Source organism: Suillus bovinus (genome assembly GCF_016758785.1).
Source record: "Suillus bovinus strain UH-Sbo-P2 chromosome Unknown EDB93scaffold_10, whole genome shotgun sequence".
Classification (NCBI taxonomy): Eukaryota; Fungi; Basidiomycota; class Agaricomycetes; order Boletales; family Suillaceae; genus Suillus; species Suillus bovinus.
In genome coordinates this window covers 429692-444201 of record NW_024542066.1, presented here as the reverse complement: position 1 = coordinate 444201, position 14510 = coordinate 429692, and the positions used below count along the sequence as shown (strand labels likewise).

At 48.2% G+C, this 14510-nt stretch overlaps 7 protein-coding genes across 7 annotated transcripts; 2 read left to right on the top strand and 5 right to left on the bottom strand.

The window, feature by feature from the left end:
• Positions 1 to 256: 256 nt before the first annotated feature.
• Positions 257 to 1716, bottom strand: EDB93DRAFT_61315 (eukaryotic porin/Tom40). The gene is made up of 6 exons (XM_041456869.1): positions 1589 to 1716; positions 1155 to 1529; positions 821 to 1101; positions 704 to 765; positions 554 to 654; positions 257 to 498 (listed from the first exon to the last, which is right to left on the bottom strand). Exons 1-6 carry the CDS (start codon positions 1622 to 1624, stop codon positions 469 to 471), a joined length of 885 nt encoding a protein of 294 aa, XP_041310683.1. The 5' UTR covers positions 1625 to 1716; the 3' UTR covers positions 257 to 468.
• Positions 1683 to 2447, top strand: EDB93DRAFT_61447 (uncharacterized protein). Its single transcript, XM_041456874.1, has 4 exons — positions 1683 to 1908; positions 1963 to 2080; positions 2131 to 2191; positions 2245 to 2447. The coding sequence occupies exons 1-4, from the start codon at positions 1786 to 1788 to the stop codon at positions 2363 to 2365; spliced, it is 423 nt and encodes a 140-aa protein (XP_041310682.1). The 5' UTR covers positions 1683 to 1785; the 3' UTR covers positions 2366 to 2447.
• Positions 2244 to 3131, bottom strand: EDB93DRAFT_1128870 (Rhodanese-like domain-containing protein). Its single transcript, XM_041448857.1, has 6 exons — positions 3051 to 3131; positions 2953 to 2995; positions 2734 to 2896; positions 2668 to 2686; positions 2524 to 2616; positions 2244 to 2468 (listed from the first exon to the last, which is right to left on the bottom strand). The coding sequence occupies exons 1-6, from the start codon at positions 3072 to 3074 to the stop codon at positions 2424 to 2426; spliced, it is 387 nt and encodes a 128-aa protein (XP_041310681.1). The 5' UTR covers positions 3075 to 3131; the 3' UTR covers positions 2244 to 2423.
• A 1480-nt stretch (positions 3132 to 4611) lies between these two features.
• EDB93DRAFT_1247563 (uncharacterized protein) lies at positions 4612 to 6197 on the bottom strand (the record flags this gene model as incomplete). The annotated part of the gene is made up of 2 exons (XM_041452607.1): positions 4612 to 5285; positions 5342 to 6197. 2 exons carry the CDS (start codon positions 6195 to 6197, stop codon positions 4612 to 4614), a joined length of 1530 nt encoding a protein of 509 aa, XP_041310680.1.
• Positions 6198 to 6549: 352 nt separating this feature from the next.
• EDB93DRAFT_1128864 (uncharacterized protein) lies at positions 6550 to 9720 on the bottom strand. Its single transcript, XM_041448856.1, has 18 exons — positions 9501 to 9720; positions 9355 to 9445; positions 9285 to 9294; positions 9102 to 9227; positions 8971 to 9049; positions 8805 to 8921; positions 8694 to 8751; positions 8579 to 8641; positions 8428 to 8527; positions 8275 to 8372; positions 7997 to 8227; positions 7861 to 7937; positions 7704 to 7809; positions 7451 to 7657; positions 7259 to 7405; positions 7122 to 7202; positions 6996 to 7067; positions 6550 to 6943 (listed from the first exon to the last, which is right to left on the bottom strand). The coding sequence occupies exons 1-18, from the start codon at positions 9533 to 9535 to the stop codon at positions 6797 to 6799; spliced, it is 1845 nt and encodes a 614-aa protein (XP_041310679.1). The 5' UTR covers positions 9536 to 9720; the 3' UTR covers positions 6550 to 6796.
• On the top strand, positions 9501 to 12442 carry EDB93DRAFT_61965 (structure-specific recognition protein-domain-containing protein). The gene is made up of 8 exons (XM_041456884.1): positions 9501 to 9877; positions 9936 to 10111; positions 10159 to 10264; positions 10317 to 10837; positions 10885 to 10988; positions 11042 to 11164; positions 11211 to 11638; positions 11689 to 12442. The coding sequence occupies exons 1-8, from the start codon at positions 9823 to 9825 to the stop codon at positions 12204 to 12206; spliced, it is 2031 nt and encodes a 676-aa protein (XP_041310678.1). The 5' UTR covers positions 9501 to 9822; the 3' UTR covers positions 12207 to 12442.
• EDB93DRAFT_1080260 (uncharacterized protein) lies at positions 12401 to 14299 on the bottom strand (the record flags this gene model as incomplete). The annotated part of the gene is made up of 5 exons (XM_041445519.1): positions 12401 to 12622; positions 12673 to 12879; positions 12929 to 13051; positions 13102 to 13220; positions 13273 to 14299. 5 exons carry the CDS (start codon positions 14297 to 14299, stop codon positions 12401 to 12403), a joined length of 1698 nt encoding a protein of 565 aa, XP_041310677.1.
• Between the last annotated feature and the right edge of the window lie 211 nt (positions 14300 to 14510).

Genomic DNA, 14510 nt, shown 5'->3' with positions numbered 1-14510 from the left:
ACTCAGCCTTCTCAAATCTCGTCACAGAAAGCAAAAAGAGATTAATCGATGACAACTGCAACTCACCCAACCTTGGTTTCGGTACACAGCTGCACCCTGTTCACCTGCGAAAGTCGACCATTGAGCATTGCATCCAGGCCCCAAGACTAATCCTTTCGTTTAGGCTTTGTGTCCCAGGTCGACTCGTGACGTTAATTAATTGCAGGTTTCTGCAAGAGAGTAGGTTTGTTCCACGCGTTTCACTCTAGTTGCAGATTCATGACGCGCATCATACATCCACGTACTAGCACAGGACGCATCAACAACTGTCACCAACTATCGGTTGCGAAAGTTCAAGCCCATGGCAATCACCATTTGTGTTAGTGCAAGTGTACGCTAAGCGATGCATTGCATTACTTGGCAATGTGTGGGGCGATAATGTCATTAATAATGCAGAACGACACGACTAGCTATCAAACTGCCGTAGCTTTACGATTCGAACACAATGTTAGCTCCGACCTAGACGGATGGCCATGATCAATATGCAGACTAGACAGTACAATGAGAGAAGTACCTTGTGAGTTGGGCCAGTGGGGCTGATTTCGTTCAAGCGTTGAGTGTCCAGGGCAAGACCGAAGGAAGCCTTGACACCAGGACGGAGGGCCTGTGTATAGCCTGCCAATGTTGTCAGAGAAAGCCTATCATTAAACCTGCAATGACTTACCAAGTGCGAGAACACCGGAGTTGTTGATCTTTGCCTTGACGAAAGCAGCCGAATCAAGGTACCTATACGTAACAGGTTCAGACCAACCATGCCAACGCCATGTGGCCCTAAACTCACGCCTTAGTGCCCACCTCAAGAGCAACACCCGAAGTCGTTGCCTTGGTATCGTAGACAGCCTTAGCACCAGCCTCAACATCAGCGCTGACGCGGTGGTAGTAGCTCGCAGTGAAGGTTTTGAGGTTGTTGAGACCGTGAACAGTCACAGCGTACTCGGGAGCGTTATAACCGATGGCAGCAGCATACCGGGTGATCTTACCCTCAGTGACGTTGTAAGCAGCCTCAGTACCGAACAAAAAGCCGTCGCGACCGAAGACAGTATCAGCGGTAAAGGTGGGGCCCTAACATTCCCTTGAAATTAGACGGAGAATGATAGAATTCAACGTCACCGAACCTTGAACACGTCGAACGCGCCACGGGTGTGGACGCCAGACTGTTTGTAGATCACGTTAAGCAAGGCTGACTTTTGGCCCTTGTCGGGTGTCAATGATGTGGCGATATCAAGCTTGAGACCTTTGGCAAGATAGTTCTCGAGCTCGAGCTGAGATTTGAGAGCGTTAGAAGTGGTCCATGTCTCGGTGAAAACGAGGCCGTTCTTCTTGTCGGTGTACTTGGCCTCGATGTCCCCGGCAATGGCACCAGATTTCGAGTCCCTGTTTCCACCGACTTTGAACGCGACATTGGATGGCGTCTTTGTCTTGACCTCCAGAGATGTCCCATGGAAAGGATAGTCTTTCCCCAACAAGTCGTTAGAAGACTTTCCGAGGTCCTGTATTCAGATACTTTGAGCTCCAGAATTACCGCCGTCAATCGCGACATGCATCATACCTTCCATGAAGGGGGAACTGGTTGAGGAAGAGACATGATGTAGACGTGAACTTAGATGATGAGCTGAAGGAAAAGGGAGAAGGCGGAACTGGCATTTTTGGGCGGAACTAGCCGTGAGAAGTCTGCGGCTTCTGAATCGGTCAGTAAGCCGAAGTAACTTCAAGTTGCCACCATAGCAGTAATATTTAGCCTTCGTCATGTCCTCTGAGTCTGAAGACAGGACGCAAGTTGCATCAAGTCAACCTTCGGGATCCCGCAGACCCGTCTATAAGATTGAATCAACTGGTAACTTTTGGCAAGATGTGGGAGAAGCTTTCAAGGTGCGCCTTCCCCAGGTATTAACCCTTATGCAGCTGAACACTCTGCGAAGCTAGCGCATATCAATAGCTGATGATTTTCAACGTCTAGGCGAGATGCCATGTGCTCGGAACAGCCTTATGAGTGGTATCGCCAGTGGCGTTGGAGTAGGAGTCATCCGTATCATGGGTGCTGGTGCGTTGTCTGCCGGTTCATACTGACTGTCATCAACGTCATTCTTCAAGGGTTTCTCGTCGGATCACATTGGGCAGTAGGGACTTTTATGGTTGTTTCGCTGGGCACGTGGTACGTTTTCTGAGTATTTCGCACCAAATATTCCCACCGATCGACTTGCAAAGGACTGTCTGCCAGAGGAATATTGAACTAGAGCGACGTAAGCTCCAAAGGGTGGTTGAAGAAATGCCGAAGCGCTTTATCAAGCAGAAAGACAAAGCGACAGACGAAAACGGAGGAAGCTGACAAGGGCAGCGTTAACCCATCTCGAACAGATTTTCTCGATACAGGACCCTAGCTGATTCTACCAAATGACCTCTCTCCAGTTCTCGACCAACTCTGGATCGTTCTTGCAATATCTGGTTGGTCATGGGTCCTGATTAAAATTAACGATGCAACGTTACCTTGTATGACTGCCCGAATTGGACGAACCCCCCTTGAAGCACATACACAGTGTGATTCGCATTATGCAAAGTGTTGCGGGTTTCTTCGTAAATCTGTTATGTTCTCAATTTTTATGACGCAAGCGCTTAGAGGAATGAGCGTACTCTTGCTGCCTTTGGCCCACTGTCCAAGATGATGAGTATAGGCGGTGAATAAGTATGAATCCATACCGCTCCTGACTCAGTGCACAATGGAAGATCATAACCGGTACATCCTTGGTGCGCTCGACGAGGTCATCAAGCTCTAACAAGAATCTTTGAGACGGGTGATTTCTGGAGCCTTTGATATTTCCTCCCTTCCAATCTTCGTCTCTGACGTCTACGATAAGGTAGTCTATGTTACTATCAGGTCAACGATGCCCCTGATTTTGTAATTGAAAGCAGCGGTACCTTTGTCTGGGACTTTATCGCTCTTTATAAGCTTCACCAGCTCCTGCAAAGATTAATTTCAGTCGTCAGAATCACCGGCAATAACCCAGCGCCCTTACACTTCCTATTATACCTTGCACCATCGTATACCGAAAATCTGGCTAGTAAGAGTAGGGAATGTAAAGTCCGTATCTAAGCCAAGCAAATACAGTGTATATGTTATCCCATGCACGTGTGTGCCCATGTGCCGCACAATCGACGCTCATCAGTTCGCCTAATCTTGGTCCAGACTTTACCGGTTACCATCCACCTGGCCATTTCATCGGAGGGACAGAAATGAATCTCTAGCTCAGTCATGGTATTTGTTCTTTTCATGAGGATAAAATATGTGTGTTACTAGATATCAGAAGATCAAAGCGAAATCGAGGCGTGCTTTTCTCATTCGAACCTTCCTGTGGTCGTAGAGTTCCAGCCCGCAGCACTAGGTGAGAGAAATTGATCAGAAAGAAAATTGCAGGAGCCAAAATTATCGTTTGTGGAGCGAAAGTGGCTGGTCGCATATCAGAAAGGCCGACCTGACAGGATCTCTGCATCCCGTGACACGCGAAATGGAGCCAAGTATTGACCCGCAATTCGCATAGTGCTCTTGATTTGCGGGCATCAACACTGCACTGGTTGTCTTGGAGAAGGAAACAGTTGTGGGAGGGAGGGGCCAAAGTCTCCGCACCAATTCCACCTCGGCTCCTCAGCATCCAAAGTGGATGAGATACCGGCTGAGCAATCCTGAACCAATGACGACGAAGGGCACCGACGGGGACTGTCATGACTTGTACAAGCCTCGATCAGCGCGGTGAGCGATGGCGCGTATGAAAATACATAGTGCTGCGAAAGGGAATTTCCCTTTGCCCTGTACTCGACAGCAGCATGCAACGGCAAGAAATTGAAGACAGACATCGAGCACCTCCATATTTTTAACAAGTGGGCAGACGATATTGTTCCGTAACTCTCTCAAAGCTTTTATGAACGCTGATTGGTTCCCTTTGGGATTGGCCTCTTTTTCCTCTTGAAGTGTGAGTACCAATTTGGCGAGTTTCCAAAAAAAAAAAATCGGTAGTAGGAGTAGAACGCTAGTTGGAGGTTGCTTGTGTGAGTTTTGCGGGATGATAATAATGGCATGGCGAGATGGCTTGCTTGCGATGAGTACGATGATGGCCCCATCACGAGCTGCTTCTTAGAGATCGGAGTATAAGGGGGGAAAGAGGAAACGAGAAAAGCTCTCGATCTTGCGGCCCTCGTCTACAGCTCTATTCCAGTCCTGCACTAGACGTGAATTTCTTCATGATCGCCATGAGTGGCCCGGTGTTCAAGAGGCGTGCGAAATTGTGCCATCTGGGTTTAGATGGTACAAGATTAGTTTAGAGTCCTTGCATGAACTTTGGGTGGTAGCAATCGGATCTGCAGCCAGGCGAGAGGTATGACAGTACGGTAGTCGGATCGAGACCAAGAAGTATACTATGTCGGCGCAGCGACCCGAGTGTGCGTGTCAACTGGGTATATGATGAAAGTAGTAAGTAAGAATAAGTACTAACAGTACAACAGATTCTAATTGTCTTTCTTGATACCCAAGAAAATATCCAATACATACTGCTTAAATACAAAACAGGATGAAGATCATATGACTTACGACTTGCGCTTTGCCTTCCCCTTCTTGTTCGTACTAGTGGAACCCTTAAGACTAAGGGTAGGAGATGGAGTACCAGGCGTTCGTCCCCTCGCCGCGATACGCTGGTCCTGATATTTTTCCTCATAAAACCGAGCAGACTTCCGGCGCTCAAGCCTTCTCGCCTCCCTCCTTGAACCTATGGGACTCGTGGACCGCCTTCTGTCACCACCGTCATGGTCCACAAGCGTACTTTCATCATCTGGCGGTTCATCGTCATGTTTATCATCGCCCAGCTTAAATGAGTGGGATGCTTCAGACATTTCTTGTGGTCCCCAAGGATGCGCAAAACCTAGTGGGTACGCACCCCACGGACCTGTGGGTGGCGGAGGCATATGAGGTGAGCCGTATGTCAACATCGTCGCGGACAAAGCATATGACAATTGGTGCATCGCCTGGTAGAGAAGAAGTTGTGGTGGTTGTGTAGGATCGATGGATGGGGTGGCAAAAGGATAGACTTGTGTCCGAGGTAGTGGTTGTGCGGGATCGATAGAGGGGGTGGCAAAAGGGTAGACTTGTGTACGCGGTAGTGGTTGTGCGGGATCGACGGAGGGGGTGGCAAAAGGGTAGACTTGACTCCGCGGCGTATGAGACGCGAAACGGGTGCTTGCTGTAGTCGAAGGTGTATCAGGCACTGCGGAGCAGTCCGTTGGTAAGCGATTGTGCAGACTGTGAAGGTAGCTAGATTACCTAGTGTACTTTCAGATGATGTACAACGGTGCGAAGATGGAGAAGATCCTCGTAGAGAAAAGGATGGTGAAGAGCTTCGCCTTCGCTTTCCAGCTCGCGGGGGTCGTTCGAGGAGCGCAGCAAATTCCTCATCAGAATCAGCGAATTCTGAGGTTTTTTGCTCACCTTCCGCAACATTCTGTTCAGATTCATTGCGGGGGATGTGGTACACAACACTAGCCTCGTCGTGCTGCCATATGCTATTAAGTTCATCCTCAGACTCGTCTTCTATGGCGGCTGCATGCTCTGGATCAACGGTCTCTGGCTGCTCTTCTTCATCCGACTTATGTAAAGCCTCTCGGAGCGCAGCTAATTCTTCCAGAGACATATCATCATCACCGTCCTCATCTCCCAACAGCTCTCTTCGTCTCTTTTCAGCATCCAGAAAGTCGTTAAGATCGTCAGCGTCTGTTGTTGCTGAAAGAGGTGGCACAGCACGAAGCAATTCAGACGTTGATGCCATAGTACCATCAGGTGCGCGCCGAACGGGTAGAGTGTCCAATTCATCGACGTCATCATCCTGGTCCTGCTCGTCAGGCTCCTGCTCCTGTTCTTGCTCCTGATCTTGGTCATCCTGAATATCATCGGGATTTAAATGACCAAAATCATAGTCTTTTCCGTTCCTTAGTACTCCTCTGTCACTGATTATGGTGCCGCTGTAGAGGTCAACGATATCGTCTTCATCGAGACGTTTGTTGTAGCGTTCGGCGAGCTGAGCCCAAACATTAAGAACGCGGTGAGTAGACTTGGATAAACGAGGTCGTTTTGTAGGTCGGCTATCTGGAGGGGCAACAGAAGGGGAGGCATGAGGTGCCATGACAAGCTTTGGGTTATCTTGTTTACCAAGTCCAACAAACAAACAATGCCCGTGACTTGATTGACTCTCCGACATAACTCCTAATATGGTAGGCCGCTCAGCCGCCGCTGGGTGGCTAAGTTGTTTCTGTTCATCGAATGAACTGTAGATCAAGCAGTATTCATGGAAGATGGAGAGGCTAGGTGTTACCATGACCCTTCAGCTTCAATGTTAAAACGGACAGATTCAGACTTGGCCACTATCAGTACATTTCATATGGCGTGGTTGATTCAACCTACCTCACGTATTGTGACTCTAACACGAAGATGAAATCACTTCAATTTCGCCATTAACACTCGTATCTGCAACCCGCTTCTCGCGACTCGTCTGTGTAGGACGCTTGTATTTGTAACACCAATCAATGACTCAATATACCAACAGTAAGGGGCTCTGCCGTCGCGGGCCACCCTTCGCGTAGACAAGACACAGCAGAAATGATGCTGTGAAGATTGCACGATTCGTGCTGACACTACATCATGGAAGCTCAAAGTTAAAATTCCCAACCTCGTAATTCCACAAAACCTTCTTTACTCCATAGAGTCAGGGTCTACTGCTTCACACTATGCAAAGACGTCCCGGAGCCAAGTCTCATAGTCATACTCGGGTTCTCCCACCTCATTGTTTGTCGACGGTATCACCTGACTCAAGTAGTCGACTGCACTTACGGGCAACTGAGCCAGGCGTAAATCGAGTTCAGTCACAAAAGGCTGCAGAAATGAATTTCATTGATGCACAAGTCACCAAGTGAGAGTCACGTACTTTGTCACCCGCAATTCCACGGAATGATTCGCGCAGTTGCTCCGGTGACGTTTGATCCTCCGTGATGTCAACCTATCACAAGTTGTTTGTAAGAATGCAATTAATGCCAGAGGAGAATAAGCTCACCAAGAGATTGATGAATGCTTCAAAAGTGACCGCGCCGTAGTCTTGTACCAGCTGGTCGTAGATATAAGTCATGTCTTCATCCTAATCGTTCAATGACTTGATGAGCAGCGCAGCTATGCAGTGTTTGATACACTCACAGAGTACACAAGGCCCTGACTAGCGAGAGCTGCGCTCGTCTCTGTCAAGCTCAACGTGTTGGTCTCGTCGCGGTCGAAGTACCGGAAAGTACTCTCAAATTGCTCCAGTTGTGCAGGTGTTAGGTTGGTCATATTTCGGGACACAATCTGTCCTGCATTAGTCAAGTAGGATGTGCTCAAATAGATACTGACCTGATTGTCAATGAAAGATATTTTCTTCGTGAGGCTCTGCGCTACAAGTCCTAGTTCAAACTCAAGGTCTTGACATGTGAACACAGTGTAGTCGTTCTCTTCTACATTTGCTGCGACGCAGTCTTGCTCTGCCTTTGCCACACGCGTCAGGGCTTCAGATAACGTCGGCAGGCGGGTTTGAATTTTTTTGACCTGGTCTTGCTGGGTCTATATTATACGTAAGCCTCAGTCTATTTGCAAGTTAAATACAGACCTCTAGCGGCCCCGCGACACCCGAGAGTTCCAATGATATGGTGTGCAGACGTTGCGAGAAATCATTAGCTAGATCCGCGAATTCTTTCCGCAACGACTCTTTGATCCTGGGTACCTATTGAACATCAAGAGCGAGTAATAGAAAGTGTATGACTGACTGCCGTATCTGTGCATTAATTGCCCGTGACCTTTTGGCTTCAGATTGAAGCAGGTCATTCCATGCGTCGTCGAGGTCCTAGAACTCAATGTATATAATCAGGTATAAAATTAACACATTGCATCTCGAATACCCACCGAAAGCGCGAGACCAAGGGGAGGGATGTATTCTGTCAGCCCGTACGTCCGAAGCTTCGTTTGTATGTTGCCAAGGAGTGTAGTGACGTCCTGTCGCTCTGTGACCCATGTACGCTTGGTTGTGTGTTTGTAAGTTGTAAAAGTGGTGGATTGTTCTTTCGCATCTGTATATGAGCCAGTAAAACGGCTGGTTGACCACGTTTTCTGGACCTCAGAAAGTGCATGTAGGAGCTATTGGAACGTGAGCTATGAGAAGTATGCGATGCGAGTAGACGCACAGCGCGAGCTCGACGCTCATAATCATTTTTGCTCGTCCAAACGGATTGCATTAGTTCAGCAAATTTTTCTACACGTCGGGAAACAGTTTCAGCTTGATCTAACCAGGCCATTAGTTGCATATGATGTGACAGCAATTTTAGTTTTTAACATACCCATCGTTGAGAAGGCGTGGAAATAACTTGCAATATAGGTCATGACACTGCGTTCGTCTGGACGCGTCGAATCGCACAGGTCCTCTACCTCAAGGAGTTGCTGCATAGGTAAAGTAAGCACCTCCGCAAGGGTTGCCTGATGCGAGCTTACTGGAACATCAAGATGGTCTGCGGCTACTTGAAATGCCAGGCGGGTATTACCGTGTCGATTGGACTGAACAACGCAGTTAGGTACAATATTTACGAATGCCTTTACTGTTACATGCCTTGTCAAGTTTGTCATAATCCAGGAGCTCGGGCCGATGACAATGGATTAACGCACAGCTAGAAGAGTGAGAGCAAGTCAGAGGCAGATTGTAACCAGGGAGTGTACTAACAGCGCCAGCCCATCCGACCAACTTATGGAGAAGTCTTGTACATCAACTTCTTTGTAGGGCGCAGTTTTGCGTTGGGCCCAAAGCAGCAAGCCTTCCTTCGCCGAAAGGCCTTCCTCACTGAAATAGTCGCATTCAACGAGGCATCCTCTTGTACGAGTTGTCTTACCTGATGTCTGCGATGGTAAAGCGCAAGACCAAGGTCCAGATCATACCCAAGATCAGTTTCAAGTTACCGTCGATGATATCTAAAGTCCAACAGGTTGACTGAGTTCCTTCAGACTGAACTGTGCAACGTGCCTTCTGGCCCAATATTTGTTAATTTTATACCGCGTTGTCGTATGAATTCCAGTGCTTTGTTGACATTCTCTGCCTTCTGGACGCGCATTCGGGGGTTCTTATTGTATCTTCCGAGGGATGTATCACCTGTACAACACGCGAGCTATCCACACCATATAAAATTAGATTGAAACACAACCTTACCCATTATTTCCTATACAAACCAAGACATAAATCATGGTTGCTCGAGCTAGAAGACAAGCATTCCTCTTACCATGAGCTGGATTAAGCGCACGCCGTCCGAAAGGTCTTGGACGAGCGAGTGCATAGGTGGATAACCATTTGCTTCAAGTTTGGTGTTTAGCCTAGATAGCAACATGAGCTATTCCATCGACAGCAGTGTATGGTCAGGTAGCTCACCACTTGCAGAAGGTTCTTTCTTGAGTTGAATCCATTGCAGTTGACACTGTACAGCTAGTTCACTGTATATCGGTGAGCAGCACTTGAAACTCGAAGAAATCGCGTTGCCAGTTGACTCGATCCGCTCGACGTGAAGGGGTGCTCCTAGAGATGCTTGGTACTATCGAAGCCTATCGAAGCGTTCGCTTATATATATGGAGACAATTCAAGACGTGATGATTTGTCAGTGAACGCGTCGAGTCTCAACGTCACGGTTGCACAACTTGCAAGTTGCAACTCCATCAAGTTCTATCTTCTTTGCTGACACCTTCTGTTGTCCTCTATGACGACGACGCAGTTCGATAAAATTTATTATGGCCTCTCATCTGAAGTTGGGAGTAAGGAGACTTTTCTTGATCCATTGATCTCACATCCTGTACTGATGGTGCCTGCCAGAATTTCGTGTTGCAGCAAGTGGAATGGCCTGGAAGGGCGAAGAGAATGATACAGTAACTGCCATACCGTCTGCAGAAGTCAAATGGGCGCAATGGTATCGCGTTGCAAGGAACTTTCAGCTGCGAATAGGCCTGAAGGACAGACGGCGAGAAACTTTTGATGGCTTCTTACGGGAGGTTGGTACAGACTTTTAGCGATGAACTGTTATTAAGGAGTCTTTCAGGATCACGACAAACTCGCAGGGCTACTCAAACAGCACTTTGCGGTGACTCTGGAAGTCAGAGATGTCACATTCAAAGGCTGGAACTGGGGTGTAACGGACATCCAAGGTGCGGCATACTTTGAGTCTTGTTTATATATTATCTTAAATGTCTATTCCAGGGCAAGATATGGCGTTTCTCGTATCAAACAAGACGGCTTTTGAGCTCCCTCTGAGCCAAGTAGCAAACTCCAACATCGCTGGTCGCACTGAAGTTTCACTAGAATTTGCCCCATCAACATCATCTGCAAAGAAACCTGCTCGCAGTGCCCCAGATGAGATGGTAGAGATTCGCTTCTATGTTCCTGGTACGCAAGCTCGCATCCGAGGGTCGGACGCTGGCTCGCAGAAATCTGATGACGAGGAGGGAGATGGAGAGGGAGAGGGAGAGGGAGAGGAAATGAGCGCAGCACAAGCATTCCATGACGCTATCAAAGACAAAGCAGACATTGGTCAAGTTTCTGGAGACTTAGTCCTGAGTTTCGAAGAAGTTCTCGTCTTGACCCCTCGTGGACGATACGACGTTGACATGTTCCTTGATTTCTTGCGTCTTCGTGGCAAGACGTACGACTACAAAATTCTATATTCCAGCATTGCTCGATTATTTCTCCTACCTAAAGATGATCAACACGTACTCTTCATTGTAAGTCATATCTACTTCATTTCGACCTTTGACTAAAATTGCTACAGCTGGGATTGAGCACACCCATTCGGCAAGGACAGACGAGATATTCTTATCTTGTCATGCAATTTGCCCGGGAAGAGGAGACCACAGCGGAGCTCAATATGTCGGAGTAAGCCAATCATGGATGTCCCAGCATGATCATGTCTCATATGTGTAAATCAGGGAAGACATCGAGAAGTATGACAGACTGAAAAAGAACTATGAAGACCCCACCTTTGAAGTCGTCTCGGGTGTTTTCCGTGCTCTATCCAAGAAAAAGATCATCAGCCTAGGGTCATTCAAAAGGCATGCAATTTATCGTCATTTAGACTTTTGCTGACTCCTGTCTTAGTCGTGATGGTCACCCAGGCATCAAAGCGAATCTCAAGGCCGTGCAAGGCGACTTGTTCCTGTTGGAGAAATATATTTTCTTCGTATCCAAACAGCCAACTCTCATCGAAATATCCGACATTCACCAGTGTGTCTTCTCTCGGGTTGGTGCAAGCATGGGTGCCACTGCAGCCCGCACATTCGACCTGAAGATTGTGACCAAGAACGGCCCAGAGTTCACGTTCACGTCGATCAACAAAGAGGAACACGAGCCGGTCGAGGCATACCTCAAGGAAAAGAAGGTGAAGTTGAAGAATGAGATGGTGCCCGACGTCGATATGCTGGCTGCTGGAGGTGACTCCTCTGACGAAGAAATGCAGAGCGTTGCGAGTAGTGGGGACGAAATGCCCAAGCCGAGATTGGGTGGTGATGATGAGGACAGTGAAGAAGGTGCGGATTTCTCTCCATGTCATGTGATGGTTCTCAATTCTTGATTGCAGATGAGGACTTCCAAGCCTCGTCCACAGACGAAGGTTCACCGAGTGAAAGCGACTCAGATTCTGACGGCGGTGTTACTGCCTCTGATGCTAGCGGAGATCGCGAGCTGGCAAATGCTGCAAAAGGAAAAAAGAAATTAACCAAGAAGAAGGCAAAGGGCAAGGCAGCTGGCAGCGATGCAGGGGATGATGAAGACAAACCAACAAAGAAGAAAGCGAAGACCAAAGCAGCCGGTAGTGATGCAGGCGACGATGAAAATAAACCCAAGAAGAAAGTCAAGGCCAAGGCAGCTGGTAGTGATGCGGGCAATGATGAAGATAAACCCAAGAAAACAGCGCCCAAACCTAAGCCCAAGCCCAAAGCCAAGAAGCAGGACGACGATGCAATGGATGTTGACGAGGACGAGGAGCCAAAATCCAAGCCGAAACCAAAACCGAAACCAAAACCGAAAGCCTCCGGTCCTAAGGAAGGTGAGGAAGACGAACCTGTCAAGAAGAAACCCAAGGTATCTTCGGATTGAGCACTTGTGTACTTTTACTTGCTCCTTATTACTTTTCTCCTTGCTAATCATCATGATTTTAACATTGTGTACAATGGTTTACTTTGAAATACGACTACAGAAGTATGTAGTTACAACCTCCAATATACAATGCAATGACACGGACAGTAGATGTGGGGTATATGCGGGGTATATTCAGTTCGCATAAAAGCACATCATGATATGACATCTCTGTGTTTAGCCAGGAGAGAGCCAGGTTCGAATGTGACGGCGGTAGTTGATGCGCTGAAGGGAGCTGAGACATTAACGAGAGGTTGACTAGGGCGCGTAGAAATGGACTGTTTTCTAGTTTGAGACCGAGATAGGTTGTTAGAGATCGAAGTAGATTCCCCTGGTTTTGCGAATAGGACATGTCGTTCCTGGAAAAGCACATAGGACTAAAACAGCAATGAACGATAGGTTTGAGGGATCGGGTGTGAAGGCTTACTCGCGCTACAAGAATCGCTTCCATCCATCTCTCGCCATCCTTTTGATTACATGACAAAATATGAACATAGTCCGACACATTCTCAAATAGTGAGATGTTGTCAGTAGATTTGATGGCAAAAACGAACGGTTTAGGAGACTTGCGTTTTCTAGTGATATAGTACGCGTCGAAATTGGAGAGTGAGCACAGGAAAGTCTCATCCTTTCCCTGCAACAAGCTTTGAGTTAGGTTGAAGAGACTACTGAGGATAGCGTACCGTGTCACGCTTGGCCAACCACAAGCTGTGCTCTCGTAATTCCATCCAACGTTTGCTCCACTTGCCCTTCTTGCTCTCATATTCGATATATCCGCGGTTGGTAGGTGAGCTTGTGGGTATGTTCTATGCCGCCAGTTCAATAGATCTCGGATAATAACAAACGAGAAACATACCGAGCGGCTCAGGAAGGGCGCCAGGTAGGTGCGCTTGACCACAAAGGCATTCAAAAGTTTGTCTTTGTTCCAGGAAGCAGTGACATCTGATAGTAGCTCGTAACTTCGGATAGGGCGTTCTGCAATTACGTGAATCATTTGATGTCCACAAAAAATGTGAAACCTGCTTACCCATGCCGAAGTCATTCGCAAGCTCGAACAGCATCCAGACTGCCGCATCATCCAACGATCCTTGGCTTGCAATCAAGGCAACGACATCGCCAGCGTTGGTGGTCGGGGTAATCTCCACCGTGTTGAATCTTTGCATATCTCCAATAAAGACTCGTTGCTGGGTGACCTGTGTTTTTGGCACATGGACAGGCTGAGACCGTGAATGTAACGGCTCGACAACAGGGCGCTGAAGAACACGCTGCTCGACATCTTGATCTACGGAGGCGCGAGGGACTGTTGGTGTTGGTCTTCTACTATCTTCGCTTGGACGGGCAGACCTGAATAAAGGCTCTGAGCCATTGCGAATCTCAGAACCATCTCTAGATGCACGGGTGACGGACTTGCCCCGGCACATAGGCGGGTCTTCTGGTCTGCGTGAAGCGGCCGTCGGTCTACCTCCGTGGCGTTGCGATGACTCTAGACGTGGCTGTGCTGTATCCACTGTTCGCCCCTCTGGACGATAGAAAGATCGCGTGGATCTCAATGGCCGTTCCTGTGGAAGTTTGTCGGTGGTATAAGCCGGGGCATGTTGGAGGAACGTTGTCTCTTCCACAACTTGCGGACCGTGAATCCGTGGACCAGAACCAGAAATAGGTACTCTTGCGGGTAGTGATGCAGAAGCAATACCATTATAGGAAGGCAGCGCAGTCGACGGAGCTGTTGCCATTTGAAGGTTTGCTAATTTCATCGCCAAATCATCAACAGGGAAAGGTTCAAGGGGGGCTGGCCTGCCACGAGTTCTCTCCCCTCTTGATGGAGCAAGCGAGGGCGTGACGGACGCAGAACGTTGTCGACCATGTATGACAGTAGGAGGAAGGGCAGGAACAGGAGGTCGTTCGGATGGCATTACTGCGCGAGTACTCTTCGCACGCTGAATCTTCCGTTGGTGACGCTCATCGCGCAATTGTCGTCGAATAGACTTTTGTGCTGTGAGTGCCGTTGGCATGCTTTGAGCGAGTGGTACATCATCATCAGAACATGAAACCATTCTTGAGTGGTTAGAACGTGTGCGAGATGGCGGCCGAGAGGAGTGTCCATCCACGCTATAGTAAACGGTACCGTTGTCTCCCTCATCTGAAGAAGAGCTGTAATCCGAGTCACTCCATGCTGGTGAACGTGTGATTGGTCTACGCCCTCTGTCTCCATCATCCCCACCACCGTCGTCACCGTACCCTCCAGAACCATGGTTCCCAGAATGA

Excerpts from the sequence above, each read along its gene's own strand:
- EDB93DRAFT_61315 (XM_041456869.1), bottom strand. The coding sequence starts at position 1,624 with ATGTCTCTTCCTCAACCAGTTCCCCCTTCATGGAAG. Across the intron at positions 766-820 it reads CTTGAGGTGGGCACTAAGGC|GTACCTTGATTCGGCTGCTT; the intron begins GTGAGTTTAGGG and ends TGTTACGTATAG. Across the intron at positions 655-703 it reads CTCCGGTGTTCTCGCACTTG|GCTATACACAGGCCCTCCGT; the intron begins GTAAGTCATTGC and ends CAACATTGGCAG.
- EDB93DRAFT_61447 (XM_041456874.1), top strand. The coding sequence starts at position 1,786 with ATGTCCTCTGAGTCTGAAGACAGGACGCAAGTTGCATCAAGTCAACCT. Across the intron at positions 1,909-1,962 it reads ATGTGGGAGAAGCTTTCAAG|CGCATATCAATAGCTGATGA; the intron begins GTGCGCCTTCCC and ends CTGCGAAGCTAG. Across the intron at positions 2,192-2,244 it reads GTTGTTTCGCTGGGCACGTG|GACTGTCTGCCAGAGGAATA; the intron begins GTACGTTTTCTG and ends CGACTTGCAAAG.
- EDB93DRAFT_1128870 (XM_041448857.1), bottom strand. The coding sequence starts at position 3,074 with ATGGTGCAAGGTATAATAGGAAGT. Across the intron at positions 2,996-3,050 it reads TGCAAGGTATAATAGGAAGT|GAGCTGGTGAAGCTTATAAA; the intron begins GTAAGGGCGCTG and ends TAATCTTTGCAG. Across the intron at positions 2,469-2,523 it reads AATTCGGGCAGTCATACAAG|AACGATCCAGAGTTGGTCGA; the intron begins GTAACGTTGCAT and ends AGATATTGCAAG.
- EDB93DRAFT_1128864 (XM_041448856.1), bottom strand. The coding sequence starts at position 9,535 with ATGGATTCAACTCAAGAAAGAACCTTCTGCAAGTG. Across the intron at positions 7,810-7,860 it reads ATTAATGCACAGATACGGCA|GATCAAAGAGTCGTTGCGGA; the intron begins GTCAGTCATACA and ends ATAGGTACCCAG. Across the intron at positions 7,203-7,258 it reads GTCAGGGCCTTGTGTACTCT|GATGAAGACATGACTTATAT; the intron begins GTGAGTGTATCA and ends TTGAACGATTAG.
- EDB93DRAFT_61965 (XM_041456884.1), top strand. The coding sequence starts at position 9,823 with ATGACGACGACGCAGTTCGATAAAATTTATTATGGCCTCTCATCTGAA. Across the intron at positions 10,265-10,316 it reads GGGTGTAACGGACATCCAAG|GGCAAGATATGGCGTTTCTC; the intron begins GTGCGGCATACT and ends TGTCTATTCCAG. Across the intron at positions 11,639-11,688 it reads TGATGAGGACAGTGAAGAAG|ATGAGGACTTCCAAGCCTCG; the intron begins GTGCGGATTTCT and ends TCTTGATTGCAG.